The 14,465-nt window shown below is 41.5% G+C and overlaps 4 protein-coding genes across 5 annotated transcripts; 1 reads left to right on the top strand and 3 right to left on the bottom strand.

Annotated features, from left to right (window-relative positions):
* Window positions 1-438: 438 nt before the first annotated feature.
* Window positions 439-1,838, bottom strand: LOC107387800 (homeobox protein HMX3-B). Its single transcript, XM_015962989.3, has 2 exons — window positions 1,360-1,838; window positions 439-1,154 (listed from the first exon to the last, which is right to left on the bottom strand). The coding sequence occupies exons 1-2, from the start codon at window positions 1,637-1,639 to the stop codon at window positions 562-564; spliced, it is 873 nt and encodes a 290-aa protein (XP_015818475.1). The 5' UTR covers window positions 1,640-1,838; the 3' UTR covers window positions 439-561.
* A 1,676-nt stretch (window positions 1,839-3,514) lies between these two features.
* On the bottom strand, window positions 3,515-8,859 carry acadsb (acyl-CoA dehydrogenase short/branched chain). 2 transcript variants are annotated; one of them, XM_015962990.3, is made up of 13 exons: window positions 8,746-8,859; window positions 8,551-8,622; window positions 7,941-8,031; window positions 7,501-7,663; window positions 7,320-7,420; window positions 7,022-7,228; window positions 6,568-6,738; window positions 6,302-6,427; window positions 6,126-6,218; window positions 5,022-5,111; window positions 4,802-4,939; window positions 4,491-4,590; window positions 3,515-4,083 (listed from the first exon to the last, which is right to left on the bottom strand). In XM_015962990.3, exons 3-13 carry the CDS (start codon window positions 7,971-7,973, stop codon window positions 4,007-4,009), a joined length of 1,299 nt encoding a protein of 432 aa, XP_015818476.1. In that variant the 5' UTR covers window positions 7,974-8,031; window positions 8,551-8,622; window positions 8,746-8,859; the 3' UTR covers window positions 3,515-4,006. The 2 variants fall into 2 exon arrangements, with proteins under 2 accessions (XP_015818476.1, XP_054605222.1); XM_054749247.2 differs by lacking the exons at window positions 7,941-8,031; window positions 8,551-8,622; window positions 8,746-8,859 and having other exon boundaries at window positions 7,320-7,439; window positions 7,501-7,635.
* Window positions 8,213-10,251, top strand: LOC107387802 (zinc finger protein Pegasus). The gene is made up of 4 exons (XM_015962991.3): window positions 8,213-8,329; window positions 8,517-8,664; window positions 8,752-8,934; window positions 9,107-10,251. The coding sequence occupies exons 2-4, from the start codon at window positions 8,529-8,531 to the stop codon at window positions 10,024-10,026; spliced, it is 1,239 nt and encodes a 412-aa protein (XP_015818477.3). The 5' UTR covers window positions 8,213-8,329; window positions 8,517-8,528; the 3' UTR covers window positions 10,027-10,251.
* Window positions 10,252-11,704: 1,453 nt separating this feature from the next.
* On the bottom strand, window positions 11,705-13,723 carry LOC107387803 (L-seryl-tRNA(Sec) kinase). Its single transcript, XM_015962993.3, has 6 exons — window positions 13,367-13,723; window positions 12,725-12,968; window positions 12,436-12,637; window positions 12,264-12,339; window positions 12,081-12,174; window positions 11,705-12,006 (listed from the first exon to the last, which is right to left on the bottom strand). The coding sequence occupies exons 1-6, from the start codon at window positions 13,568-13,570 to the stop codon at window positions 11,792-11,794; spliced, it is 1,035 nt and encodes a 344-aa protein (XP_015818479.3). The 5' UTR covers window positions 13,571-13,723; the 3' UTR covers window positions 11,705-11,791.
* Between the last annotated feature and the right edge of the window lie 742 nt (window positions 13,724-14,465).

The raw sequence follows: 14,465 nt of genomic DNA, 5'->3' as shown, positions 1-14,465 counted from the left end.
CAGACTTTTTGGCTCTCTCATGGATGCGTCTTATAAAAAAATCCTGTTATTATAGATTTCTTTTTTTTTCAGTTTTCTCTAGGAATCGCATGATTGTCTTCACTATTACAAAGAGATTTTCTCTTTTTAACTGAGCTATTGTTGACAAAGGTCTTAAAAGCTAAAAAAACAACAACAATATTGCACAACATTTGAAAATATCTAAATATTAAATTCCACATTTTCAGGTACAAACACTGACACAAATCTCTGCAAAGCAGAGAGCCGACTCTGTTCCAAAGCTCCTTTTGTCACAACTGAACAAATTAAAATATACACACACGCACACACATTTGTGAGACTCGCCAACAATAAAAATAATAATATATTTTGTTTGCTCCTTTGCAACACAATTGAGAGACCCTGTATTGTAGGAATGTATAATAATAATAATAATAATAATAATAATAATAATAATACAGCCTTAAACAATTGTCCTTGAATCTACAAAATATACAATTTTTTATTTTGGTTTCGAATTGATTTCATTAAAAACATCTGTACATTCTGACACCATCGTTGTTAAACTGGCCTCAGCAGGGGGGCTGAATGGGAATAGTACATGTGGTGGGGGAAAGCCAGGAGCGACTGGCTGCTCGGTGAGTTTGTACCGGGGCCACCGCTCGTTTCCGAGGCGCCGCTCTCATGGTAAAGTATCGGAACACGCACAATCCTCTGCGCCGCCGCATGGCTCATGTTGGCCGCCTCCAGCTCTGCGGCCAACTGTCTTTTCCACTTATTCCTCCGGTTCTGGAACCAGATCTTCACCTGCGTCTCGGTCAGGTGCAGCGACGCGGCCAGGCCAGCCCTCTCCGAGCTGCTCAGGTAGCGCTTGATGTCAAAAGTGGACTCCAGCTGGAAGACCTGGCTCCTGGAAAACACCGTGCGCGTCTTCTTCTTCCGGCACGACTTTTTCTCAGGGTCTAGGTCGTCAGATTTTCTCCTCCAGTCCTCATCCTGGTCCGTTTCTTTCTTTGACTCCTCCGCGTCACTTTCATCCAGGGCGATGTCGTCGTCGGCGCTTTCATCTTTGGCATCTTGGTCACTTTTTGGAAGATCCGGGGAGCGTCTGTCGGGTGCCGGCGACTCTTCTCTTGGATTGATCTTCTCACACACTGCAGAAAAAAATATAACTTAGGAACAAGCATCCATTTTCAATATTGAGTTAAGTTTTCATTTGTAAAAAAACATTGCGTTTTATGGTTATAATTTCCTAAACCTTTCCTCATGAAAATTAAATACATATTTTTTTATAAATATATAAAAGTGTGTATAACGAAATACACTGACAAAGAATGTATTAATCTTGTAATGACACACCTCCAGTCCTAAAATGCGTCCCCAGCGCGTATGGGTACCACCAGGCAGACGCTCTCTCCAAATACTGCGCTGACAGTCCGATCCTCTGAGTTGGCAGCTCGAATCGAGGAAGAGACAAGTCACTGAGCCGAGAAAAGAAACTGCCTTCAAACACTCCTTTGGATGAACCAAGTGTGATTTTTGGCTTTGATGGTTTGTCTTCAATGTTGAGCAGGTTCTTGATGGAGAAGGGTGAGTCTTTAGCGGGTTGGCGAGTGTCTTGCGCATCAGAATCTGCCATCACCGTTTACTGTCCGAAATAAAATACCATAAAATATTGAGATAAATGTTTAACTCAACAAGCATCAGCAAGTTTCTTGGTTTTTGAATAAGAATATAAGTCAAGGACGCAAGAGACAGAAAGCCGTCCCCTGATCAGCGCGCAGAGATCACTGCGTCAAACCTGCGCTGGATTGTAATGATGGAACAGAAATGCCATCCGAGTTAAAACGCGCTCGGTCTCTGCGATTGGGCAGGTATAATAGCAAATGGGATTTGAGAGGAAACTGTGACGAGATCGGACTCCAGAGAAGAAGGCCGCGCAAGCGTTTTGGCTCCGGGCTCCGCAGAACGCACCCACTTATCATCCAATTAGATTAAAGAGAAAAGTGTCCCGGGGGGGTTGAAGGGTGTGGGAGAGCACGAGCCACAATCACCTGTCAGGAAATTGAATAAACGGTCCAAAGATTATCACGTAAACCTGGATCTGAGTTTAATTATGCAAATCATCCGCACATTTACGCACAGACACCGCTTTGGACACACAGGGAAAATACCGAATATCTTCTGTTATTTCTAAAGCTCAAATAGAAGTTATTAAATTGATCCAGAAATGGGATGTGTCCGAATGCGGCTCTAAAGCTCAAATAGAAGTTATTAAATTGATCCAGAAATGGGATGTGTCCGAATGCGGCCCGTAATCATTCATTGTGCGTTTTACCTGGACCGGAACCTTCTGACTTCATTGTGATTTTATTAGTCAGGAAGTGCTTCGGGCAAGTTACAAATTGAATGCTTCCCATCATGTTACAGCCTTTTAAAATCAACTTTGTAGAAAAAAAACCCTTCAGGACCAACAGGTGATCTAATGGGGATGGAATCAGTCTAGTTCCTGCAATTAGACGAGGCTTGGGCCTACTTGGATGTGTAATGAGACATCAAGTGTAATTAGATGAGCTCATGAATCCCACATGAGGAATAAAAATAGAAGTTTTATCACAGAAACTCAATTTGGATCAAACAACGTTTATATTTTGTGACGTCACTGAACTAAATCCACCTTTTCTTTCTGACAGAAACTTGCTGATGCTTGTCAGAAAATGAAAAGCTGAAATGAATCAAAACATGCAATATCCACTTTACACTCTTATCTGTTAAACCAAACCCGAAGCTGATGCAGAAAACTAATCAAACAAATTGAATTTGCTCAACCTGCAAGCACACAGCCTGTCCTTTCAGCTCGTTGAGCGCTCTCCAGAGCTAAAGGACAACACTGCGTTTTGTGAAAGGCTACTTGAATCCTTGCATAATTAGAGGTCTCATAGCTGCGTTAAAGATGGGGGCGGAGGGAGAGGTTAGCTGAGCTGCATTTGGAAAAGTGAAAAGCAGCTGTGTTTTCTGATGATTATGTTAATTAAACAGATAGGAAGATGCAGGCGCAGAGCTGCGGTCCTTTATCGGTTTGCTTGAGTGATTTTGGAAACAACCTGACAGCTGATGACTGCACTTGTCAGATTTCCTTTTATAACTATTCTTTTTTGCAGCTGCTGATTTGGAAGTGCATGCTCAAACACTGCAAAGCTCCTGTTTCACACGGTATCTTATTCATTTTCTTATCAGAAATTATGCTATAGTTATCTAATTTGGCTTTTGCAGACCCCCCCCCCCCCCCCCCCCCCGCCCCCAATAGTTTATGTGGTTCTGCACAGCAATGTCTTTTCATCGGAAGCACCAGTATAATTAAATTAATGTCAAATATCATTCAAGGTGACACATGGCAATTCAATGCTATTCACCTGAGGAAGTGCCTCTACCAAAGTGATGCAGTCACTCAAGGAGGTGCTGCCATCTAGTGGGGAAAGATGGCATCACCACCCAAAACATCAGCAGAGAATTATTAGTGTGTGTCACATTTATTGTGTTGAAACATCCATTTCATTTTTTTTACAGAGAAACATTTGTTGAAATGGAGAAAGTCACAAATGAGTGAACTTTTATAATATAAGATAAAACACTCTCCCCAATAACAAACATTTCAAAGGCACTGAATTCTACAGATCTTTTTTTTACCACAATTTCTAAAAGTACACATTAAATATGGGAGACATGATGCAGAAAAGATCTAAAAGTGCAAAACTTATCTTTATATACTTACATTTCCACAGACTTTTTTATGACTAATGTGAAAATGAACAACATAAAAATAACATCAACTTAAACCTAAGAAATTGACCTCCGAAATGGGGAAAAGTGACCCTTTCGGTAACATCTGCGGTGAGAACTACTTTACAAGAGTTTAATAGACACCAATAAGTCCAGCTGATCCAACTGAAGAGATGACAAAAGCAAAACTGGAGAATAACAACAAAATGGGACCCATTGGACAGTTTCAGTGGTCAAACTCCTTATCGATGAACTTAGCCATGGTGGACAGCTGTATATTTGTTGTGCCTTCGTAAATAGTTCCTGCACAAGGAGACACAATAAAAACGTTAGATTGCATTTCAATAAGGTCCATTCTGTCGATTTGAGTCTAACGTTTCCTCTTCCTGGAGACAACGGGGTCAGCCTTCCTTTGAACTCACATTGAAGGACAAGAGAGCCAAAATGAGGTCGATGAAAGCAAAAGCGATGTTTAACAGCAGCAGCTACCATAGCTTTATGTCGGTGTAACGGTAATCTGAGGGACCACTGAGGGAAATTCCTACAGAGTCCAGTTACAGCCACTAATCCCACCCCATTCTGGTCCAATCACAGCTACACCTGAACTTCCTGCAACAGCTGCGCTCTTCACAAGGTGAAGCTCCTACCACAGCTAAACAAACGGAGCCTTGTCTCATCATGAATAAACATGAAAACATCAAAAGGCTTACCAATTTTACAGTCTCTATAGTATTTCTCTATGGGGTAGTCTTTGGTGAAGCCCACTCCTCCCATCCATTCAATGCATTTTGATGTAGTTAGGGTTGCAACCTCATTGAGATAAAAAAAAAGCTGTTAAAATACAATTTCATAATTCTTGTGTTTTGGTTTTTCACAAGATGCTGGAATACAGACCAAGAGCTTTAACGGGTTGTGAAAAGGGGGATAAAATTGATAATGATAGGATGTAAATAAATAATCATAAAACCTCTATTATAAACCGGAGAATGACATTTCCTTGTGAATGAGTCAAAAAGCACACCTCAGCTGAGAAGTACTTAGCCATGCAGGCCTCCTTAATGAAAGGTCTGCCAGCTTCCCTCAGACGAGCTGCGTTGTACGTCAGCAGGCGAGCTGCTTCAATCTGTGTTGCTACGTGAGCAATCTGATGCTGCATGCCCTGGATTATAAAGAACAGCATAAAGGTCACATGATGCATGAGTACCAAAATAATAAGCAGAAGTTCTTGGGAGGATTGGTACCTGAAAGTCAAAGATACGCTTCCCAAACTGCACCCTCTGTCTGGTGTAAGGAATTGTGTGGTCAAAGCAGCCCTGAGCCAGTCCAAGCATCTGGAACACAGTCAGATCTATGGCGTCAGATCACTTTTTTTTTAATGAGACGGCGCAATTCATAACAAAACAAGCATAAAAACGGGTTGGGGAGAGAGTAAAATGATATTGTGGAGAGTAAAACTGTTATCATGGATGACATGTTTTAGTAACAGGACACATAAAGTCACACTTTTGTAGCCTGGCCTGTTTAATTCTGCACAGAGAATGAGTCTGGTAACTCACAGGCAGAGAGGCACTTGAGGGGCGGGACTAAGAAGCTCAAAAATAACCAATCAGAAAAAAAAAGGAAATCCCGACTGTACTGCACGATGCGGTAGATTTCTAGTTGTAGTAAAAAAAATAGCATCTGGCAACGGTGCAAACATATATATATATACATTTTTTTAGAAGAAATGCTTTTAGCGCTTCTCTACTTGTGGTTTTAAAGATATCTGAGTCATTTAGAACAGAGGAAAGAGCCGCAGCGAACTCCACCGCTGTCTTCGTTGTTTATGAAGAAACTGAGCATCTGTGTGTGACGTCTGCGACGCTGTAATTTTTCTAGCTGTAGTAAAAATGGAGTCTGGCGACAGCGCAAACATATTTGTTTAGAAAAAAGGCTTTTAGCGCTTCTACTTGTTGTGGTTTTAAAGACATGTTCAAATCAATTAGAACAAAGGAAAGAGCCGCAGCGAACTCCACTTCAGATGCACTGAGTGAGAGGTGGATCAATGGTCAGGGTGGAGTTTAGTGTGCCAGTAGCGCATATGGAGACTAGCGGTTTGCTTTTTTGGTTCGCCAACTGCCAATAGGAAAGTGAAGACAAAGATGTAGAAGTATAAGAAGTTGTCTTTTGTTTGGAATCATGGTAGAGCCTGGAAGTAAAGAGGGTGATGTCTTTGAAGGCAAAGCTAAAGCCAGAGTTAACATTAGTGTGACCTGCACTCTGAGGCTGCAGCAGGGTTGGGAAGTATATCAAGTGTTACTTTGGTGCATTTTAACAAGAATAATGAAACAAAACAGATCTAATACCTGTGCTCCAATTCCAATCCGGCCCTCATTTAACATCCCAATGGCGTATTTGTATCCATGTCCAACTTCTCCTAAAATATTCTTCTCTGGTACCTGTGTTGAAGAGCGGAAAGGCAGTGAGACTCACAATAAGCTGGTTCACATGAGCCCAGAGCAGATCAGGTGTTTGGTTTCACCTTGACATTATCAAAGTTGAGTGGACAGGTGGAGGATGCACGAAGGCCAAGCTTGTTCTCTTTTTTACAGATCTCCAGTCCCTCAGCGTCTCGGTCCACAATGAAGCAGGTTATGCCTCTGTACCCCTATATCAATACAAAACAAGTCCATCTTTATTATAGCAAAAATAAAAATAAAATTTAAACCTGAAAAGGGAAACCAGAAATAAATACTATTTAGAATCCAGAATAGTTAAGCTATAAAACAGATGTTGAGTGTTGCTCACAGCAGAAGAATCCACATTGGCCATCACCAGGAAAACACCTGCATGCTCTGCATTACTGATCCACATCTTGGATCCATTGATGATGTAATAGTCCTTGTGCTTGTCAGCGCGTGTCTTCAGAGAAAAAGCGTCACTCCCTGACTCTGCTTCTGAGAGGCAGAAGCTTCCGATCTGTCACAACGAACCACGATGGGAAACAGAACAGTAAATGTAATGCATGTAAAAAATCTAACAGCACTTTAAACACAATGGGGTGCAGACTTCTTTTTCAAAAACAATAAGAAACATCCAGAAAATGTATTTGTTGTGAAAAATGTAAATAAAACACAACTATTTCAACTTTATAAATAGCTAAAATGAAGTAAACATCTGTTGTAAAATTTAGCTTTAGTGCAGGGTTCAGATTATTTTAATATAATAAAAATTTGAACCCTCTGAAAACCAAAAGCCTCACCATGTCCGTGGAGAGTCGGGTCAGGTACTTCTCTTTCTGGGCTGGGGTTCCTAGTTTGACAAACAGTGTGTTGATGAGTGTGTTCTGGATGTCACAGAGCACAGCCACAGAGGGATCCACCTTCGCCAGCTCTTCAATAACCAGGATGGAGGAGAAAAACGAGGAGCCGGTCCCGCCGTATTCTGGGTCAATCTCAATCCCCATGAGCTTAGGAACAGAACGTAAAAAGTTACTGCAAATTACACTGGTTCCATTTTAATACATTACATTTCCCATTAAGTTTATATAAATGACATACGCCCTGCTCAAAAAGGGATTTGATCACTTCTTCATCCATGGCAGAATTCTCGTCCATCTTTGACACTAGGGGGGCGATGCGCTCCTGTGCATATTTTCTGACTGTAAACAAAAACAGAACCTGACAGAGATTCGTGCCTCCAGCTGTCTGCGTCATGATAAAATCGTTTTTTTCTACTCACCTGCTTCCTTCGTCATGCTTTCCTCCTCTGAATATGTTTGCAGAGGAGGGAAGGAGGTCAGTCCACCTGTCTGGTTTGATGCAGCAGCAGGTGGGGCATAACTAGTCCTCCTTAACCAAGACTGGTATAACCCCCATGGTGTCCTAGGGAACTGTCTAAGGGTCTGGAAACCAACAAGAGAGGACATTTAATTGAAAACTGGCTTAAAGCACTCAAAATTACTAAGGTGAAGACAGTCATGTCACCTATTAAAGCTGAGTTTTAATGATGAAACATGATTAGTTCGTGCTTTAGCAAACATTAGCCTAGCAATAGCGAGAAGTTGGGTACAGCCAGTAACGTAACATACATAAGAGGCACGTTATGAGAAACACATTTTGATTTTTCTCAGATAAACTCATTACATTCCAGGAATCAAAGCCTGTAACGTCCAGTCTCACCTTTGAAAGAGTCTTGACCAAAGGCGCAGCCATGCTTGATGAAATGTTTATACAATTGCACCGTCAGAGCTGTGCCACATTCATGTGTAATCTGAAAACGTAACACTTTTAAATAAATATCTGCCTCTTGTCACATTTTACACTTTTAGAAAACACAAAACATGCTTATGAAATAAAATAAACGAATTGTCTTACATTAAACATTTAGAAACTTTACTAAATAGCCTTTGAATTGTATTTTTAGAGTACATTTCCGATGGTCGTGAAGGCAACTGTTGCATTTGCGTGAATAACGTATCAGGAGAAACCAAACACGGAAGCTAAACAGACATTCAGGAGAAACCATCGACACGTTTCTGTCAGTATCAGCGGTGGTTGGTATGTGAAAGGTAAATAAGCGAATCAATTGAAGGTAGGGTAGAACATGGGTTTAAAAAAATCATCAGAAGAAGCGACAAAGCTAGTTAGCTTTTTTTGCTAATAGCGGTTAATGAAGCTTTTAAATCAGCTAGCTAGAACAGGTTACCTATCGTGACACTGCTCTTCGTGATATTTGGTCGTTTAAATGTTCGTTAGAGAACAGATATAATGGAAGAGATCAAGAGCGAACCTGTGGATTTCGTGAAGGAATTTCAAGAATACCTGACCCAGCAAACCCAGCACGTCAACATGATCTCGGGTTCTGTTTGTGGAGAAAAGGAGACATCAGAGCATTTCCACGCTGGTGAGAAACAGGGCTTTAGCACAAAAAAAACCATGTCTCATGTAAATATATATTCAGATAACGAGGCTAGTGTTTGTGTACTTCTAGTTGCACCAAGATGTGAGCAGAATGGTCTGGGCCCTCCGTCCGTGGAGGTGAGCCTGGAGGATGTGTCAGATGTTCAGATGGACGGCTTGGAGAGGACCTGCGATGGAAAATACAAGTGTAGCTATTGTAGCTATGCCAACAAGGGCATGGCTCGTTTAATAGAGCACATCCGCATCCACACAGGTCAGTGTATGCAGTATTCTAATATCATGAAATTGCTTTTTATATCTGTCACTTCTGAAATAAAGCTGCTCCCAACATTCAAACAATGTGTTTCTCAGTTATGAAATTCATCATTTCACTGCAGTATGTTTGATTATATCAGGATTATAACTGAAAACATGTCGTCATCTAGGTGAGAAGCCTCACCGCTGCCAGCTGTGTCCGTTTGCCTCCGCGTATGAGCGCCATTTGGAAGCCCACATGCGCTCACACACAGGAGAGAAGCCGTATAAGTGTGACCTCTGCACCTTTCGATGTAGTGACCGCAGTAACCTGTCCCACCACCGCCGGCGGCGGCACAAACTCCTGCCCACGAGGGCGACCCGCTCTCCTTTCTCTAACAAGAGGATGCTGAGCTCTCTGCAGAAGAGGACTGGGTCGTTGGGCTTCAGTCGGCGACTCCTGATCAACTTGAACCCTCCCTCCATGGTGATGCCACGGTCTGATTATTTAAATGATTTACCTCACAAGATCCACCACTTGAATAACAGTGAGTACAAAACTCCTCCCAAGGTGGATGAAAATGAGAGCCACAGCCAGAGTGCCAATGGTTTTAGAAATTCACTGGACCAGCTGTCTGCTCTTGCTGGCCAGTTGACCAGTCTTCATCCTGAACCTCAAACTACTGCAACCCCTGACCGGGAGTACCTAAAAGATGAGAAACCAATCCTGATACAACACATCTCCAGTGAACAGGTTGCAGTGTGTTCCAACAGAGTTCAGACATCTCCACCTAAAGATGAATCTCCAACCTCAGGACATGAAAGCTGCAGTCCGGTTCCTGGCTTCGGCACGGAGAACAACACAAACACTCTTACTGGAAGCATTAGCAACAGCCAGGCGAGCACACCCACACCTGCCCTGACGACAGACCAACAGCTCTTACAGAAGTGCCAGCATTGTGACATCCACTTTTCTGATAATATCCTCTATACCATTCACATGGGCTGCCATGGTTATGAACATCCATTCCAGTGCAACATCTGTGGTCACATGTGCATAGACAAATATAATTTTGCGTGTCATTTTGCTCGTGGACAACACAAGAAGTGACAATGTGTGTTTTTAGTCCCCGGCTCTGGTTTAGAACTAAAGAAGAGACAGAACAGGCTTCACAGAGCAAAATCAGTTTTTAAAGGTGTGGATCTCCGAATTTTTTTTTAAATTATTATTTCTGATTATAATGGATCACTCTCAGTTTATCATGCAGGCTGAACATGAAAATATCTCCTACATCTATCTCCTGCATTAGCTTCTCATAAAAAATAGACGGTGAAACTCTAGGATTAGAAAAGCCGGACAGATCTACGTCACACTGTCACTTAATATTCATGGACTCACCCACCTTGGCTCACGACGGGAAGGATGTTGTTGTTTTTAACGTCCAGGAAACAGAACGTTCTGACTAGTGGAAGCTAACCATTAGCATTAGCAACACCACCACACAGAAAATCTCCTCCAGACTTGTGTTATTTGTGGAGATAAAACATCAACGTTGCAAGTCAGTGGTAGACTCGTGTTAACGTTTTCCAATCCGAGATGCCCAAATATCAGGAAATAAGATTCTAAAACGTGTTGTATGATGCTACGTTCTCCTCCAGCTGACTTCATTCAACAGGTGCACCAAACTTGTCGTGCTGGTCCAAGCAATTCTGGGCTTTTTTTGCCCCGGGTACGGCTTGCAAGGCACCCGTTCCTACTAGAGACCTCTGCAACATGAGTTTCCCACACCTTTAAAAGACTAGATTTGATCAGTGAATCCTGAGAATACCTAGGTGGCTGGATGTTACATTAGCAATACTTACTTACTGTAGAATTGACTAGAATCATTTATAAACTTGGTTTAGAGACACACAATCTGTATTTTCATTTAAAAGAGGCTACAGAAAACTTCAGAAAGATTCATAAATGTGAAGAGAACTAAGAAGGACCTGCTTTAACTAATAATTTACCTAATTTAGCATCTTTAAAAGCGGAGCAGTTTCCTAAAACCTTGTGAACTAATTTAATAAAGCACCACCTGCGCTGTACTGAGACCTTACTACTAAAATATTTATACAGTTTTCCTGTTTTTGCATGGATCCACATTTATCAACATTATATATATATATATGTTCCTTTCCACACTTTTGTGTACAAAATAACTTGATTTGTAAAGTTTGAGAATTGTAATCACGTTTTTACAGACAGCTAATTGAGCATCCTTTTATTTTTGACTAAATCAGTATTTTAATATCTAACTACTTACATGATATTGTAGGTAAGTGCTCTAATAACACACCAAAGTTTGGTTTTTAGGTGGACACGTCAGTGGTACATCTCTGGAAGTCTGGAAAGACTACTCACGGTTCTGATTATTATCTATACCTCACGACCATTTCCCCTGTCTGTGTAAGGAACTTTTGTATTTTTTTACGATACTGATGTAGTTTTGTGGTATTATAGCCATTTGTGGTACAACATTAAAATGACTGTTTAGTAGCGAAGCTGAGACACTTTAAATCTCTGTAACTCACATTATTACATGTAATCACCGGGTGAAGTGGTGAACTTGTTTGTACTTGATGACTTAATTGCTTGAAAAGGAAACATTTAGAAAACTATTCCTTATAGTTTGTCTCGTTTGTGGACACTGTAGATGCTTGACATACATTTTGAAAAGAATGTGCTCTTTTTTTCTAACAAAGCTTTTATTAATAAATTAATTAAATTTGCTTACTGACGGAACATACATGGAAAAACATTTTATTTACATGGCATTACATAAACGGCATCATATCCTATCTTGGATGTAATATTTGAAATGTTTTAGAAAATTTTAATTATTTAAAAACGTTGCCAGGATTTTTATTTTGTTCTGGTCAAAAACGCTTTCTACTGCCCTTTTCACCACGCGGTCCACGTCGATGTCCTCATTTTGAATGAACAGAACTTCTTGAAGAACATTTTTCCGCAGATCGTGAAGAAATGTAGTTTTAGCTTCATTCAGCTGGGCCGCCAACGATCGCAAGAGTTCAGAAGGGACGTGATCATCTAGAATGAGAACAGCAAAATCAGTGCACTGAAAGGTGACAAACGATTAAACAACTGGCGTTTGTGTAACTGACCTCTGGCTGTCATCATGGCTTCAGATATGAGGCGTCGACAGGCCTGGTCCGCCTGATGGACCACACTAGTGGCACATTTTAGACGATCCACTTCCTGACACGTATAAGACAAAACAGCAATGAGCGATCCACTTTTACAGCTTCAAATCACGTTTTCACCATCATTTGTCTGATGTGAGCTACCTTTTGTTCAGCGTTGTCCTCAATTGGACTCAGAGGATTATTTATGGCAGAAGAGATCAGCTCAATCACTTTCTGGCTGATGATGTTACACAGAAATAGAAACTTTAAAAAATCCCTGATTTACACACTAGAATTCTAATAAGTGCAACAAATGTTTGTTCTGCAGTCTTACACGTCACTTTGGGAGACATCGCCAGCTGTGTTGAGTGTGAGGGTTTGTGTTTCCCACAAGTTCTTATGAGGATCTGGAGGCTGCAAACGCTTGTCCATCTCAAGCAGTACGCTAGTGGGAACGGGTCGAGACCTGCCTTGGTTTCTACTGATGCAGGACTCCAGGTCACACTGTAGATACACCTGGCAGAACCCCAGTGATCCTGTAACAACAGCCAACACCTTTAAATGTTTGTTTAAACTACATAATGAGGATCAGTGGGAACGCACTGTGGTTAAAAAGGCCTTACGTTTTCTTGCTAATTGGTAGACTTCATATCTCATACTTGGATAGTAGAAGTTGTCATCTAGTAGAAAGAGAAGAGGCCTATTATCAGATTTCAAGCCTTCAGGCTGCAGGAGGGCTTGCGTAGACTGATCCCATGGAGCAACGTTGATCAGAGAGCAACTTGGGAGATCCAACATTTCACGCTTCTCCACAAGCCCATCAATGCACTGCAACACTGCTTGTCTGTGGAACTTCCAGTTAGTGTGCTAGAAGGGAAAATCAGTTTGTCACAGTGCTATAGTGATTACAGGAGAGCTTAATCTAAGTGCAATGCACGCACGTTTTAAACAAATTTAGTTCTAAAGGATTGTACATATTTCAAAGTAAAACAGTATATATAAATGATGCCATTTGTGTGTGTTTTGCCAATCATAAAAATGAAAACGACGTACAAACATCTTAAAACAGATCAAGCTTAGATTTTTGCCAGTCTTACTGTTTGCCAATTTTAATTCTGAAGAGCTGGTTTCATCTTAAAAGGAAGTCATTAATATTCCACAACAAAGAAAAATGGACATGTTCAAATATGTATTTCGTTTTTATAGATTTGTTATATTACATTAGACCATTTTAAATTCCAAACCTTCAAAGACGGATTTCCTACCATATCTTCCAGTTCAGCCTTGGTATGAAAAGCCTGATCGGGGATCAGCTCATCATACTGAACCACAGCGGCTCTCCATCCGAGCTCCGTAGCGGTGCTAGTGATTCTGCAGGCCAGTGTGGACTTCCCAGCTGCTGGCAGCCCACAGAGGACGCACAGACATGCTGAAGCTCCGACGACCTTCCGGAGCTCCGCTGCAGCCATGAGAACAGCTCAACTACGTGCTGTTAACTCCCGCCTTGTCCAGATAGTTCTGCTGCTCAGCTGTTCGGAGAAGGCAGCGGGTGTGTCCGAATTCACAGGAAGGATGCTTATGAGTACGGGTCCTCGCCGGTGTAGCAAGACCGGGTCCTTGAAGACCGCTAAAACCGGAAGTCAGCGGCTCTGCTTTTGTGCATGGCGCAGGAATATGGCGCTGATGTTTTGGGTGGTGATGCCATGTTTCCCCACTAGATGGCAGCACCTCCTTGAGTGACTGCATCACTCTGGTAGAGGCACTTCCTCAGGTGAATAGCATTGAATTGCCGTGTGTCACCTTCAGGGGCGTAGCACCAAATTCTGGGCCCTAGGTACAAGTCTTCTAGGTGGGCCCCTATGCTCAATTACTTAATATCTCTCTTACACATTTTTTGTCATGCTATAAGACAAGATAATAAATATGATCTTAGTTTAACCTCTATATTGAGCAAATACAAATGCCAGCATAATAAAAGTGAAATGCCCAGACTTCACACATAATTATTTTTATTTGCCAACAATGTTCAAACAAAAATCCTGGAATTTATTTTCCAGTAAATGCCCACTGACGGGTCTTCATGTTAGCAAAATCACTTATGAGATCTTTAAAGTCCAATCCTTTGGCTAATTGGCTTTCAATAGAAAGAAGAGCTAGGCTGTTCAGTCTATCCTGGGACATTGTTGATCTCAAATAATTTTTCACCAGTTTCAGTTTGCTAAAAGCCCGTTCACCCCCAGCAACAGTCACAGGTAGTGTGCAAAATATCCTCAGTCCAATACAAACTTCTCCAGAAATGCTCTGTAATTGCATCCTGCAGATGGCATTAAGCAGCTCAAGAGGAGACCGAATGTGTGGAAATGT

This window comes from Nothobranchius furzeri, chromosome 16 (genome assembly GCF_043380555.1).
Source record: "Nothobranchius furzeri strain GRZ-AD chromosome 16, NfurGRZ-RIMD1, whole genome shotgun sequence".
Classification (NCBI taxonomy): Eukaryota; Metazoa; Chordata; class Actinopteri; order Cyprinodontiformes; family Nothobranchiidae; genus Nothobranchius; species Nothobranchius furzeri.
Note: the sequence above shows the minus strand (reverse complement) of the source record. Positions and strands in the feature narration are given on the sequence as shown.

Excerpts from the sequence above, each read along its gene's own strand:
- LOC107387803 (XM_015962993.3), bottom strand. The coding sequence starts at position 13,570 with ATGGCTGCAGCGGAGCTCCGGAAGGTCGTCGGAGCTTCAGCATGTCTG. Across the intron at positions 12,175-12,263 it reads AGGACAACGCTGAACAAAAG|GAAGTGGATCGTCTAAAATG; the intron begins GTAGCTCACATC and ends TATACGTGTCAG. Across the intron at positions 12,007-12,080 it reads AGCCATGATGACAGCCAGAG|ATGATCACGTCCCTTCTGAA; the intron begins GTCAGTTACACA and ends TTCTCATTCTAG.
- LOC107387800 (XM_015962989.3), bottom strand. The coding sequence starts at position 1,639 with ATGGCAGATTCTGATGCGCAAGACACTCGCCAACCCGCTAAAGACTCA. Across the intron at positions 1,155-1,359 it reads GACGCATTTTAGGACTGGAG|TGTGTGAGAAGATCAATCCA; the intron begins GTGTGTCATTAC and ends TTTTTTCTGCAG.
- acadsb (XM_015962990.3), bottom strand. The coding sequence starts at position 7,973 with ATGGCTGCGCCTTTGGTCAAGACTCTTTCAAAG. Across the intron at positions 7,229-7,319 it reads AATCCCTTTTTGAGCAGGGC|CTCATGGGGATTGAGATTGA; the intron begins GTATGTCATTTA and ends TCTGTTCCTAAG. Across the intron at positions 4,940-5,021 it reads AGCGTATCTTTGACTTTCAG|GGCATGCAGCATCAGATTGC; the intron begins GTACCAATCCTC and ends TTTATAATCCAG.
- LOC107387802 (XM_015962991.3), top strand. The coding sequence starts at position 8,529 with ATGGAAGAGATCAAGAGCGAACCTGTGGATTTCGTGAAGGAATTTCAA. Across the intron at positions 8,665-8,751 it reads ATCAGAGCATTTCCACGCTG|TTGCACCAAGATGTGAGCAG; the intron begins GTGAGAAACAGG and ends GTGTACTTCTAG. Across the intron at positions 8,935-9,106 it reads GCACATCCGCATCCACACAG|GTGAGAAGCCTCACCGCTGC; the intron begins GTCAGTGTATGC and ends GTCGTCATCTAG.